The sequence below is a fragment of the Apaloderma vittatum genome, unplaced genomic scaffold (assembly GCF_000703405.1).
Source record: "Apaloderma vittatum isolate BGI_N311 unplaced genomic scaffold, ASM70340v1 scaffold22069, whole genome shotgun sequence".
Taxonomy (NCBI): Eukaryota; Metazoa; Chordata; class Aves; order Trogoniformes; family Trogonidae; genus Apaloderma; species Apaloderma vittatum.
Genome location: NW_009734912.1, coordinates 3,611 through 17,800, shown reverse-complemented (window position 1 = coordinate 17,800; position 14,190 = coordinate 3,611). Strand labels below are relative to the sequence as shown.

Below are 14,190 nucleotides of genomic sequence, written 5' to 3'. Positions count from 1 at the left end.
AAACGTACTTTTCCTGGTGGAAATTTCCCTGCACATATGAAGAAATCCTCTTACTGACCGAGTCAACCCCAGCCTTCCCACCTCTGGGCTTTAAAGAGTAAGGTATATAACCCAGGTGGGAAATGCAGGTTCATGGAGACTGGAAGTTTCCAAACATGTTAAACACTAGATTTTTTCCAAACAGACAGCACATTTATTGCATTGGTGAGCAAGGAACTGATGCATTCCTGGTGATGCTGATCTAGTTAAAGATGTCCCTGCTTACTGCAGGGGGGTTGGACTAGATCACTTGTAAAGATCCCTTTGAACCCAACACCTTCTATGATTCTATGATGCACTAAAAGCTCTATGGTCACTTACCGTTCCTGTGTTCTGCTGCCGAGCATCCAGGGCACCAGCAAGGCCTTTGGAGGCTTGGGGGTCTTCGTACCTTACCCTGAAAGCATGAAGTTAGATAGCACACCTGATGAGATGTCTGAGAGCGAAGAGCAAGAACTCCTAAACATATATTAACCGGCGTTTCTGACTGCACAGCTTTTCATCCCTCATCATTTTGCTCCCAAGAGCTTCTAGAAAGCTGTGCAAAAAAAGGTGTAGCCCACCACAAAACAGACTAATCTATTCCCTGCAACATAACTGTGAGATACCACAGGAACGCCCTGGCACATGACAGGAGGGTGACAAGGCATGATATGAAAACAACCATCTGACAGACTAAAACACGGATTTGCTAGTATCAACCATTATACTCATCTTCTCCGGGGCTGGCTACTGAAGAGAGATAATTTAACACAGACAGACCAGAAGATTACAGCTACTTTAGAAACGATTTGAGCAACAAGCCCCTACATACTCATCTACCTTCACAGACACAACAAAAGTTCAAAAATATCTCTTAACCGACATCACTCTAGAACTGATGGTGGCAGAGACTCACTGTCTATGCTACATAGGAGGTGAGACTGGATGATCAGAAAAGCCTAGTGTTGCCTCACAGTCTCCAAATGTACCATTACAGCAACCTCTTTCCCCATACAGGCACATTTCACCCATAATCTCCCTCATCCCATTTTTGTGTCCCCTCTAGGCTGCTACCACACATGCTAATGCCACATATCACCATTTGATCCATGCAGAGTGGGGAAAACAATCCATCCATGCTGGGAGAATGAAGCCTCTCCCAGAAAGTCTCCGTAAGTCTTGTCTGCAGGTGCTCCCAGATCCCTTTTTGCAGATCCATCAGACCATCAAGTGGAGCTGTTTTTGTTGGGGGCCAGGGGCTTGGGCCACCGGCGCTCAAACTCCTCGAAGAAGTGCTCATCAGTGAAGGGGCCGCTGTGGACAATGGCATCAAGGATGAAGTACAACGCTGCTATCATGCCACTGATGAGGAAGAATGGCAGAAAAGGCTTGAGGTGTTTCAAGCACTGCTTTGCTGAGACACACATGAAGCACGGAAGGTCAGGAACAAACCCTGGTGGCCCTGCCTGTGTCTCCTGTCAGCAAGTCCTGTCCGAGAGCAGCAGGGCAATGTGCCTGTTCAGACGGAGAGGGACGCTGAGAGCAGAGATTGGTGAGTGAAATGGGAAGCCTGAGCCAGTGAGGGTAGAGGCTACCTGGCAGGAGTGCAAGCACAGGCAGATGGAGGGCAGTGCGGAATAAATAGAAGACGTCTCATAACTTGTGCAGAGATCACAAGCCTCAGTGCTGTTAAGGACTGTGCCGCAGCAGAGAGGGTACAATTCCACCCTTGCCCAGATCTCCCTCAGCCTCCAGCAGTGGGTACATACCAAAGGCTCAGATTTCAGCCCCAGATTCAGTGCTGTCACCTTCACTGTTTTTGTCTCGGACTGCCTGTCCTCAGGCAGCACACCCCGCAGCAGAAGCAGTGGGGAAATCCATGGTTAAAACACATGAAGTTGTGTGTAGGCCATGAGTTTTCCCACCACTTTTACCAGTAGTTGCCTGAGGCAGAGGAATGAAAGGAGACATCTCTAAGAGACCTTAACTTGCTACTGCCCAGCTGCAGAACAAGGCATTCCAGTGGATGGAGATCAGAAGCACAGGTCTTTGAGGGCTGGAGACAGCCATGTATCTGTGGGCTCTACTGCTTGCTAACTGATGGACAGCAGTGAATGACTCAGATAGGCAAAACAATGTGAGATCAGCCACAGCCTCTCAAGCCAAATGGATCCGGTCAGCACAGCTCTTGTCGACTCCCTCCAGAGCAAGGATTCAGGAATCCACTCTTTACAGTAGGGAAGAGACCTGTTCAGTTCAGCCAGTACTGTGGAATCCCAACTCTTTGTGCTTTACACTAGGAGACCTCAAACACACTATGGAGGAAGAAACATCAGTCACACTTACCAAGAGGGAAGTTGAGGCACAGAGCATTGTCTTGCCTTGCAAACCAGAACTGACTGCATACTTTCTGCACTCCAGTTCAATTCTCTGTCCATTACGCTGCACTGATATTCAGCAATTCCCAAATTCAACATCACCCCACACAGGGAACATAAGTTCAGAGACAGACAAGAAACCTCAGCCAATTTCACTCCACACCTTCACTTCCAGATACTGAGTTTCCCCAGCACATGTAGCACTGCAGTCCCCACACACAGAGACCACCTTCTTCTCTCTGTGCCCAGGAGAACACTGTGAAGGGGAGATGACAGCTGTAGGAGGAAGGACTGGCAACAGAGAGTTCATCCTACAAACACTGTGCGTGAGAAGAGTGCACTTTGCTGCATCCTACTGTCTCCCAGGAGCTGCTACTGGTTGGGGTCGCAGGCCCAGTAGCCCTGAGCACCCTTGTGAAAGAAGGCAGGATAGGGCAGTGGGCTGCCACACTCACTCTCTGCGTTGCTCAGCCAGCGAGCTGCCGCGGGTCAGGGCAAACATGTCAAACTCTTCTTCCAGCTTGCCAGAGGTGTCGAGGGAGTGCAGCCCTGCGCTTACGCTGCTTGAGCCCAGGTCTGTGGGAGAGAGAGCAGGGTAAGCAGGCAGCGCATAGCTATACACAGCGGGCTGTGGGCTTGGAGGGTGCTAGGTGGAAAGCTGGCATCAGAACAGGCTAAACTGCTCTAGACCCACTCCTGCATCCTGCTTCTCAGCTGCAGCACAGTTTATGTGTGTGTGCAGTGTCATGGGTGAAGTAACAGAAACAGTTTATTTGTCTGCTCAGCAGTTATTTTTAGCTCAGTCTCAGGCAGCAGCAGCATCAATTTACTGCACTGATGCTGAAGGCTAGATGTTCCTGACCATTTAAGACAACTCAGAGGAAATTGCTCCATAACCTGTGGAAGAGGATAATCTGTGCTTCTGGGCAAGCACCTCTGAGACAGATGAGTGGATTTTCATGCCTCAGGCATAATCTAAGAAACCCTGACTTGAGAAATATCTTAACTGGCTTGTCTGAAAAAGAGTCTTGCCAGTTTTCTGTAGTTGCATCCAAGCTGTACTGAATGTGCTCACAGCTAGCAAGAGCTTCAGGCAGTGCTATGTAGGCTGTTGGTATGTCTTGAAGAACCCTCAGGATCTCTCAGGCTTTTTGAGTAAACAACCTGTCAAATCCTGGGTCCTAAGCCCAAAAGGCTCATGGCTGCCTTTGCAGCACAGATCAGCTGCTTTTCTTCTCCCAGACTTCAGTGGTCAGCCTGACACCACACAGCAAGACAGGCAACTGCACTGCTGCTACGCACTGCAGAGGGAGCAACTTTCTCCCCTGCTCTGCTGGAAGGCTCAGTCCTCAGCCACAGCCTACTGCTGAGGTCCTGCTTAAGTCATGTCCACCTCCTGCACAACATGAGGTGTGGACGCTGAGACACATGCTTGTGTGCCTTGAGGCATATACAAGTTTCTTCATGAGTTATTAGTTGACTCTACACCCTGTTTCTCTAGGTTATATTATGAATGTGACTAAGTAATTTTGGAAGGTGATTCAAAGGTATGAAAGGATTCCCAGAGCAGTGCAGGAGAAGGAATGAGGGGAAAATGTCATGGCAACATACTCATTCCAGCTAGCTGAGAGGAGAGGTTGTTGGTGACTTCAGGCTGTCTCACTGCAGAAGGAGTACTGGGTCCCAGGTCAATCAAGCTGTTCTCTGCCTCATTTGTTGCCTTTAGAGACAAAAAAAAGGAAGATGGTGGAGAGTTTCTGAGGCCCAGACACCTTGATCCTTCAGTCCTAGCTCAGGAAAGCCCTTCTGTACCCATCAAAAGGTATCAGTTGTGAAGCCTCTTCTTGTAAGAAGGGAGACAGTGACCTCAGAACTGGCTGGGAATAATGTCCCAGGGCAGAATATGCCTTGGTAGCCACCCTCCCAGTTCTGCTGGACGTGGGTAAATAGGGTAGGTGCTAGTTCAGAGGACTAGGCAGTGCTCAGAGGACAAAAGGAGGCTCATATGGCACTCGGTCTTCTCAACATTCGATACCAGAAAACCATAACTGCGGCTGGTCCCCTCTTGCTCTTTGGGTGAAATAAAGGTTCCCACTGTAAGGGAGGGAGAGGCTGAAGCTGGGAACTGGAGTGTCCTGCACGCCAGTGTGGACTGGTGCAGCTGGGCTAGACGAGCAAAGCCTGCAGGTTGTAAGTGGGGCAGACTGAACCTCTCTCCAATGCAAGATGCAAACCGAGCTGCAGAGAGGGCCAGTTGCTCCAAGTTACCTTAACAGGCTGTCCTGTTCGAAGACGCTCAAACCTGCAAGAAAGATGACGGATGCATTTCAGTGGTGTGTGCTTCATCACCCACAGCCCAAGAGATTTCTTACAAGACTTGGCACAGTCTGCCCTTTCCTACGTATTAGGAAATGGCAATCATGGCTCAGGGCCCAATTCCCCCTGAAGACCAAAGACACCACAATAAGGCCCACAGAGTTTATGTCTTCTGAGAGATGGTGTGAGGAAGCTTATTGTGATCCCCCAAAGCTAATTATCATAGAATCATAGAATCATAGAATGGCCTAGGCTGGAAGGGACCTTAGAGATCATCTAGTCCAACCTCCCTGTCATGGGAAGGGATGCCTCTCAACTAGATCAGGCAACACATGGGGACCGAGCGGGGATCAACCCTGTGGCCTTGGTGTTATCAGCACCACTCTCTAACCGACTGAGCTAACCAGCCACCTATTTCTAACCAAAATGGTTCAAACCCAGCTCTCCATGTAGACACAGGGACCAAATTCTGCAGACTTCACCCTAGCTTAGGCGATGGGTTTGATGAAATGGAAGGAAAAAAAAAAGGACACTGATGCTACCTGGGCAAGTCCTTTTTGCCCCCATCTGCTTCAGAGCTAGAAAACTAGCTCTTTCCATGCAGTTCTCTCCTTCTTTTTCTGGGTTATGCCACAGGGACAGCTTTATACTGTATCAGTAATTTACAGTGCACTTTTGAAGGGACAGCAATCAATGAGCAAAACCTGAGAACTGGCTTTGCTCTCAAAGACTGATGACACTGCCTGATACATCTTGAGCATTATACCTATGGGAAGATCAAAAGCAGGGGACAGAAGGCCTTCAGGGGGCAGTAAACTCTCGCGGAAGAGCAGGGCAGAAAAGGGAGAAGTACCTTTCATGGCGCAGAAACACATTGTTGAGGTTGTCGTTGATGAGAAGCAGCTCCTCAGTGAGTTGCTCATGGAGGATACGGGGAATCAGCTCCAGCACACGTTGCTGCATGGCTCTGCATGTCCGATTCAGCTCCTGCTCACAGCAAGGGGAAGTTACCACAAAGGCCAGGCTAAGGCTGAGGACTGACAGATTTGTAAGTCTCTCTGGGACAGACGGACCCCAGAGGCTGGGTATACCAGGGAGGGTTGATGGGCAACAGGTACTGGTCTCAAGTCTGAGCTTTACAGACAATAATTGTATGCTTCTTCCATAGCACAACACACAGAAAGAAAGGCCCCTGGGGACTACAAGTCCCCACATGAGGTGATTCCAGCCTCAGCAATGCAACTCCCTTGGCCATTGAAACTTCACCTTCTCTGTGATTCTCTTATCCCATCACTCCCTGATAAGCCCATACAAAACTGTCCAACTGTTCCCTGTGCCTGGCACGTGTCATGCCTCGGTCCATCAAGTCATTGCTAAATTGAGCTGTGTGTGCCACTCCCCCACCCCACCTGCCAGTGTTCCCTTACTTGCAGCAGCTCCAGGTCGGAAGGCTCGGCCTGGGATGGTACCAGCTCCGTCAACATCTCCGACATGACCTTCATGTTCCCATTCACCACTTCCAGCTCGCTGCGCAGCTTCCCGATCTGCAAAAGGGAGGGGAAGTGACAGCTCTGCCTGGAAAGACTGTGGAGACGGCTTTGTAAAAGTAGCTTTGACTGGCAGTGCACTGTATGTGTGCGAGCGTTCACAGGGACAAAGGGAATGAGCACTGGGGATCTCATTTGTCACTGCTCAGTTTGGCTCTTGGGAGGTCCCAGCAGAAGGAAGCTTCTTCATCAAGTTAATTTGCTAGTAACAGATGACCGTCCCTCACCTGGGATCTGTGGCCACTAGCCTAGCCTTAATTTTTAATAGCCAGCATAGGATGCTGTTAAGATTTAAAACTCTCTCCAGCTTGCAGCACCTATGTTTCATTTTCAAAGTTGTATAAGAGGAGGAAAAAACTGAATTCCCGTTCAAAAGGTGAGCCTTGGCTAAGTGTGCAGTTGAAGCTTTATCCCTCCGGTTTCACAAGCTGCTAATGAGCCCCCTGAGACCAAATTCTACCCTTTGTTCTGCAAGGGCTTGCGACCTACTGACAGCTGGAGGTTCAGTCCTGAACATGGTGTCGTATGAAGTCAGGGTGAGGAAGGCAAAAAGAGGATGGGGAAACAAGTGAGAAAGGCCTCACCTTTGGAAACCACATAGCCCGACAGGGTTGATTCATATGAAGTCAGCAGTGAGGCAAGATAATGAAGATGGGCCATCTACTGAGCAAGCTTTGTACTACAAAGACCCCGCTCAAAACCTCTGTGTCTCAGGTCCCCTCTTCCAGCAGATCTTCCCTCTACCTGCAAGCAGCCCTGTCTTGGAGAGACATAACCACTCTGTGTTTGTGGTATCCCAGCTCATCACCCGGAACACAATGGAGCTCTGGGGAGCTCTCGTGGGACTACACTTTAGAAGAATGGCTCCTTGAGGACAGAGGCTGGAGAAGGACCAGGACAGTGGTCCCAGAACAGTGTTTGTGAAACAGCCTTCAAATGCAGGGAGAGTCAACAGCACCACAGGGCTTGTGTCCAGCTCACCTGCTCTGGTGTGGGTGTGATGGGTGCATCGCTGGATGTGCTTCTCCCAGTGGGCAGGGTGACAGGGTGGAGGATTGACTCGATCTGCTGAGGGGAGTTGCCCACAGGTGAGTTCTGTCCGGTTTTGGAGTCAGAGCTATACACAGTCTGCAGACAGAGGTGGGAAAAATGACAGAGAGAAGATGTTAAACACTCACAGTTGACAGGGCAGTGCAACGAGGAGAGGAATGCTGATGGCAACTTCCCATCTGCTTTCAATAGCTCTTCCAGAAAAGTGGCTTTCCTGGAGCTTCTCACTTCCCAAAAGCTCTCTAAATGCAAGCTAGATTTCCTGAACTCCCCTCATAGCTCCAGAATGGCAGCTGCCCAAATCCTTCTCTTCAGCAATGCTTCCATACCCTCTGCGGTGTGTGGATGGGTGACAACATGTCCAGATCAGTCATGGGGAACTCCAGGCCCTTCCGTCTCAGGTCTTCATAGACAGCAACAACACCAGTCAAGTCTGGTGAGCTGCGGAAGGCATCTGCCCAGGACTGGGAAGAAGGAGACAGTACACCATCATTTACAGTAGTCTTCTGCACAAACACCTAAAGACGAACACTCTGAACTGGAGCAGGTGCTCACGCTTCTTGGCTCACCTGGATGAGAGTCAGCACCTTGTCGTGCACTATGGCAGGTGGATTGTTCTTCGGCAGGATTGTTCTCACCAGGACACCTTCTACAAAGTCCTGGCTGGACACAAGGACATGGAAGCGATGGCCACAGTTTTTGACGCATGTCTCCAGGACCTTCAAAGGAAATGAAGCATTAGCTATAGTCTTCTCTGCCTACGTGTGTTCCCCTTGTTGGCTTTAGGTACCCATGCCTTTTAAACTAGGGACTCAGTTTTACAGCAGGATACCACTGAGCTGAGAAAGAGCCCTGACCACTCACCGTCAAAGCCAGCATAACTTCATGGAAGTTCTTATTCCCTACAATTCTCTTCTTAATAGCTCGGAAGGCATCCTTGGGCCTGCAGGAGAAATCAGATGAAGAAGCATCATCAGAAGGTTGAGACCCACCTACAGAGAGGGAAAGCAAAACAGCCACTGGCTCTGGATGCCTCATACTCAGAAAGTGACCTTCCCCATCATGTTTTCAGGGTGGCTTGAAGCAATGTCTGATAAAGCAACTTCTGCCTGTGGTTCTGCAAGAAGAGCGGGGTCCTGCTCATGAGTGCTGTTACTGAAATTGGAGGCCTCTGTGCTCATGTCTGCAACAACTCAAGGTGTACAAGACACAACAGAGAGCAGAGTAAAAGCAATGGTAGAAATGGATGACTTAGGGGTAGAGCAAAATCCCGTGGCAGAGAGACTGAAAAGGAGAAGATAACAAAAAAGTGTGTATGAGTTAGAAACAGGAAGGAGAAAGTGAGCTGCAGCAATCCTTGTGTTGTTCAGAGAGAAGCTGTTTAACAACATTTCCTGGAGGACAAGAGGCTAAAAAGCAGCAGGACAGATGCAGTGGCAAAATCTTGCCTGTATTATATTGCAGGTGGGCAAGAGAGCAGCAGCATAGCAGGTTCTCCTTAACCATTCTCAGAGGGGAGAAGCAGTGCAGTGTCAGCCCACTGTGGTCTTGTGAGAGGGCACAAATGAAACAACACGCTCTGGCAGAGCACAGGAAGAGAGGCTGGGCTGGAAGAGCAGCAGTGCTGGAGGAGAAGAGTGGGGTGGAGATGCCGAGGCAATGAGTAGGGCAGGAGTGGATCAGCCAGTGGGGCAGGATGGTTGCAATGGTTGGGCATTAGCAGGGCGATGGGAGAGCCCACCATGCTAGGAGGGTACAGCTGTGTCATCAGGAGCCCAGAACTGAAACACCAAGTGACGACAGCTTGGGACTGAGACGGGTGTATTTGTGGCAGCGACAGGCATATTGGCACCAAGGGTACAGCACGGAAAAGAAGTGGTGACAGATCTGTGAGTAGAGATGTTTCATTTTGTCTTCGTACAGCTGTGAAGCTGGAAACCGGGCTTGCTAATCCACTGTCAGCATCACTGTGGGGTAGGACAGCAGGAGTGAAATCTACATTTTTTAGTTCGTGTAGCATTTTCTTTTTTACATGCTGCTCTTGACATCTCCACTGTGACAAGGAGCAGTCCCCCTTGGATTCAATGGCAAATCCCCAGGTCCACAGTTAACAAGTCTGGTGGATTTCTGAATATCTCCTGGCAGGGAGAGGGAGACAAAGGCTCCTCCACCCACTTCATGCATGTCTGAGTGACCGTACATGAAAATATCTGAGAAGCAAACCCCAGTAGGACTTGCACGGTCAGAGGACTGAATAGCAGCCTTAGATTTTCCTCTCTCTTCAGTCACCAGCATGCAGTTTTTTACGTTCCCAGAGGAGAGAAAAAGAGGAGCATGAAGGAGGAAAAAAACAGCGGAAGAATTGCAAATATACCTTTGGGAGATGGAAGGCAGCCTGGCTTAAATCAAAGTTTCTCTGGGGACACTGAAGGCCTGTTTGAATGGCTCCCAGTGCTCAAGAAGATTACGGGGAAGCATCTAACAGATGCTGACAGCTTTGCTGTATCTCTAGGTCTCCCAGCAGAGTCTTGTCTAAGGGACTGCTGGGAAGCCTTGCTTATTACCTCCACCAGTGCACGCTATCACTGCAGACTAGGGATGCAGTGTTACAGGGAGTGCTGGGACCTGTCACTGGGTGTGCACTCTCGCCAGCTCCCTTACCCTTCTTCGGTCTCGTTAATGATGTCGCAGATCTCCATGTTGAGAGCCCAGTCCTCGCTCCGCAGGGACCCATCGGTAGCTCTCTCTGGAAAAGAGAAACCAAGACACGGCAAGGCTAAAGGCTGCCCTGGGGCTCTCATGGGCTGCTATTCAGCTGTCAGGACACCCCAGAGCCCAGACACCTCCCTGCCTTCCATCACAACATGACAAGGTGAATCCAGGCCACCACTAGCACTCTCCACTAGGTGTCACCACCACAAAGCACGTGGCTGGCCGGTGCCAGGATGGGTGGTTGCTCAGCTTTGCCCACCCACGTACCAGCACACAAACACACACTCTGTGATCTCTGGTGTCCTGCACACGAAGGGAGGGGCCTCAGCATGACTTCAGCTCCGCACCTGGAGAAAAGGGGGTTTATTTGCTTTGTTGCTGCACAGCCAGCAACCATAAGTTTGCTCTGCTCACGCTGACACAAACCTCACCACTCTCAGTTTGCACCAAATGAAGCATACAAAAGAATCAACCCCTTTCTTTTTACATGGGCCCTAAAACCCAAAAAGCAAATATAAACAGCCAAAGCAGGGCTCTCTCTTGTTTAATATTAACATCTCTCCCCTGAACTTCTGGCCTCTGTGGAGTATGGAGTGAAGCAAACTGCAGGATGAAGTCAAAGCAATACTGCTTCAGCTTTGATTGTGTCCCCTTTAATTAGGAAATCCTCAGTCATCCTTGATGTTATTCAAGGCAGAGCTTTGGGAGCAACTGCTACTGAGAGCACCAGCGTCTCCACCCTGTAATCAGCCACGTCTCAGTCCCAGCCGTGTGGGCTGGCTGATGCCTCCAAGGATCCCCCCCGTGGCGGGGGGTAAGAGAGCCGCCAGCGGGTCAGGCAGGACCCAGGCACTCTCCAGGCCATGGTGAAACACAGAGATGCAGCAGATGGCAAGCAGAGGACAAGAACCATCCTTCCCAGCTCTCCCAGCCTATGAAACACCTGACTTAGCACTGGGGCAAGAGAATTCAAACTAGCCAGACCGGTTTAGCGCCTCCTGAGTGCTCTTCAGAACTCAGACCCAACAAGATACATAGAAGTGCCTGCATTTTCAAAACTGCTGTCCTGCAAAATCTGGAGTTGGCCCTTGCTGCTGTGGGTCCTCTATCCCTTTGTAAAGGCCCTTCCTCTACAAAGCTGCCTTTTTCTGCTTTTGACCAAGCAGCTAATGATCCCTCTGTATGATTGAAATGAAACACGTCCATTCACGCAGTAGTGGGATAGGGCCGCAACACAGGAAAAAGATTTTTTAACTCCTGCCTGGGTAAGCACAACCATCATGTTTTGGGATGTCCTGTTCTTAAGGGTCAGGCCGGGAGCGATTCACAGCACTGCGCAATGCAGCCTCTTACTCACGTGTCCCTCCCACAGATTTACACACCACAGTGTGAAGCTACCTATCCACATCTTACCACAATCCAGCCACCACCTTTTCTGCTGACTGCGGAATGTTTTGATTACACCGTGATGACACTGACCGCATTGTGGCCACGGCCAGGTGGACGAGAGCAAACAAGGGAAGGAGAGTGACAGGACTTTATTGATGCTCTTCCACCTTTGGGAAGGTCTGTAATACTGTAATATCCCGAAGGCCCCTTGGTTCTGGTGAACTTTTGTCACTTTGAGTATTAATTTTATATATCATTTCGTGCAGATCTAAGCTTCCTTAGTGAGGCACAGGAGGTAACACAGCACTGGGTGATGGGGTGGAGAATCTACCAGGGCAGAGGGCTAAAGGACAGCATGCCTGGTGCACCAGCACATATACCAATGAATGGGTGAAATTGTGGTAATAAATGGGGGAAGGCATTTTCCATCTGTGCTCCTTTGGGATCAAGATTCAGTACAGCAGCAGAGCTCCAGGTTCCCTCTTCCCATGTGACACCACAAGGCCAGCCTTCCTGGCAGGCAGACTGCAGCTCAGGTTGGTCTGATGGATGTGGCACACATCGTCACAAAGCCACGTTACACTTGCACGCTCCTCTGGCATCCCCTGCTCACGACACACCTTGGTTCGAACCTCAGCCTAGCCAGGAATTTCTCCGTACTGTTTGCTGCCTCTGGCAATCACAGAATCATAGAATGTTCGGGTTTGAAAGGGACCTCTAGAGAACATTCTAGTCCAACCCCCCTGCCAGAGCAGGATCCCCTAGGGCAGCCACACAGGAACGTGTTCAGGTGGGTTTTGAAAGTCTCCAGAGAAGGAGACTCCACAACCTCTCTGGGCAGCCTGTGCCAGTGCTCTGTCACCGTCACAGTGAAAAAGTTTCTCCTCATGTTGAGCTGGAACTTCCTATGTTCTAACTTAAACCCATAAATTCTTGTTCTATTGCTGGGCACCACTGAGAAGAGATTGTCTCCTTCCTCCTGACACCCACCCCTCAGATATTTATATACGTTAATAAGATCCCCTCTCAGCTGTCTCCTTTCAAGGCTAAACAGCCCCAGTTCTCTCAGTCTCTCTTCACAGGAGAGATGTTCAAGTCCCTTTATCATCCTCGTAGCTCTCTGTTGGACTCTCTCCAGTAGGTCCCTGTCTTTCTTGAACGGGGGAGCCCAAAACTGGACACAGCATTCAATCACACAGGGATTGCTCTACTGAAATGATGTCCACATCCACTCTTCTTGCCCCTGAAGATAAACATTGCACATGGAAGGAAAAAACCCCACAATTCAGGAACAGTGCTGAACCTGCTGGGAAGCTCTGAGCTACAGAAGAAACCAAGGATGAAATGAAAACTGCCTTTAACCATCAAGTCCTTGCTGTTCAAGTCTCCCCAACCTTCCTCATCTTCATTTTCACCATACAGAAACATGAACTGAGTCTGCAAACACCGTTCCCTTGCTTCCTTACGTTTGGTGGCACTCTGTAACTTGCTCCCTACCTTTTCCTCCTGACATACCAATCCTTCCAAGGTCAGGCAGCAGGTTTGCTTCTCAGACAGGAATGCAAACAAACGGTGCATGCACCTTTACATGGCTGACCGCTTGTGGGAAAATGGGGCTTCCACAGAAGCGACACGTGCAACCCTGCTGTCACCCCACAGCGCTGTGGTCATCCTGCCACTGTCACTCCCATTCGCACGCTGGCCAGCTCAGAGCTGCAGGAAACTGCCATAAATGCAACCCAGGCTCAAAAAGTACAAAGCTGGAGGGGCAGTACTAAGGCATATGGAAAACAGGAACGTGACCATGAGGCATTTTCAAGGACAAAACGATTGAATTTACCCAGCACAGATTAAGACCTAGCCCAGCTAGCCTTGAGAGAGCTGGAGCTAATGCCCTTTTAATCCTCTTCGCTTGCTTCCAAGCATCAAGGGACTGTCCAAGCCTAGTAAGATATTTTGGAGTTTTCTCTAAATCCTGAACTATACCCTTTTATTGAAGCCTGCAGAAGGGAAGGAAACAAAGCCTATTCATTAGTCACATGAAGGATCAGGGTGGCTGGCCCTGTTTCAGGAGCCGTAATTAGCACATGAGCTGTCTGCCCCTCTTGAAACCCGAGACCAGGATGGCTGGGGACATCAACAAGTCCCTAAAAACAGCAAGCATAGGAGGCAGGGCACAGCCACTTGCCCAGCGCTCCGTCTGGCAGGGATCATCAAGCAGCATTCACTTCTGTGTGCTAACAAGCCGAGTCTGACCTGCCGCACTGAATTCCCCTTGGTAGAGGTTATCGTCGAGTGTACGAACGCCATCTCCCTGCAAACGTGAAACCAACTCGCTGGTGAATGTACAGGAGGCCCTTCATGGGGACACTTCAAAGACACATTGTTTTGGCAGTCAGTCTGGCTTCCTGGGTGCGACAGCACTGCGGTTTGTCTGATTCCAGCGTGCTGCCTCACAAATTGCTTGGATCAACCCAGAACCGCTGAGGAGTGTGGTGTGGGTTGAACCCAAGCGTCGACTATGTTCCTGCCTGGCATTTGATATGTTCCTGCTTACTGCAGCTAGGTTATAGAAGTTATCTGGAATCCTCAGATAAGAAGAACTCCAAGCTTGGCATAACGGGTGCAACTGTGCATTGTTTCGTGCCACGAGTAAATTTCACAGCTTTGCTTCTTTTCAAGTTTATAATCTCTGCCCTTGTAGGAGGGGAAAGCCCACTGTGGGCCTGGTGATCCCACCTGGCCATCCCTGCAGCAGCACACCTGCGGTACAGTCA

The 14,190-nt window shown here is 49.9% G+C and overlaps 1 protein-coding gene across 1 annotated transcript in view; it reads right to left on the bottom strand.

The window, feature by feature from the left end:
• The window catches only part of TOM1 (target of myb1 (chicken)), a 16,217-nt gene extending 3,133 nt beyond the window's left edge, over positions 1-13,084 (bottom strand). Inside the window, 12 exon segments of the mRNA XM_009876439.1 lie at positions 361-436; positions 2,855-2,975; positions 4,011-4,119; positions 4,668-4,701; positions 5,569-5,702; positions 6,143-6,259; positions 7,244-7,390; positions 7,642-7,776; positions 7,882-8,031; positions 8,177-8,255; positions 9,974-10,054; positions 13,014-13,084. Coding sequence (XP_009874741.1) covers positions 361-436; positions 2,855-2,975; positions 4,011-4,119; positions 4,668-4,701; positions 5,569-5,702; positions 6,143-6,259; positions 7,244-7,390; positions 7,642-7,776; positions 7,882-8,031; positions 8,177-8,255; positions 9,974-10,054; positions 13,014-13,084 — 1,254 coding nt within the window.
• Positions 13,085-14,190: the final 1,106 nt, after the last annotated feature.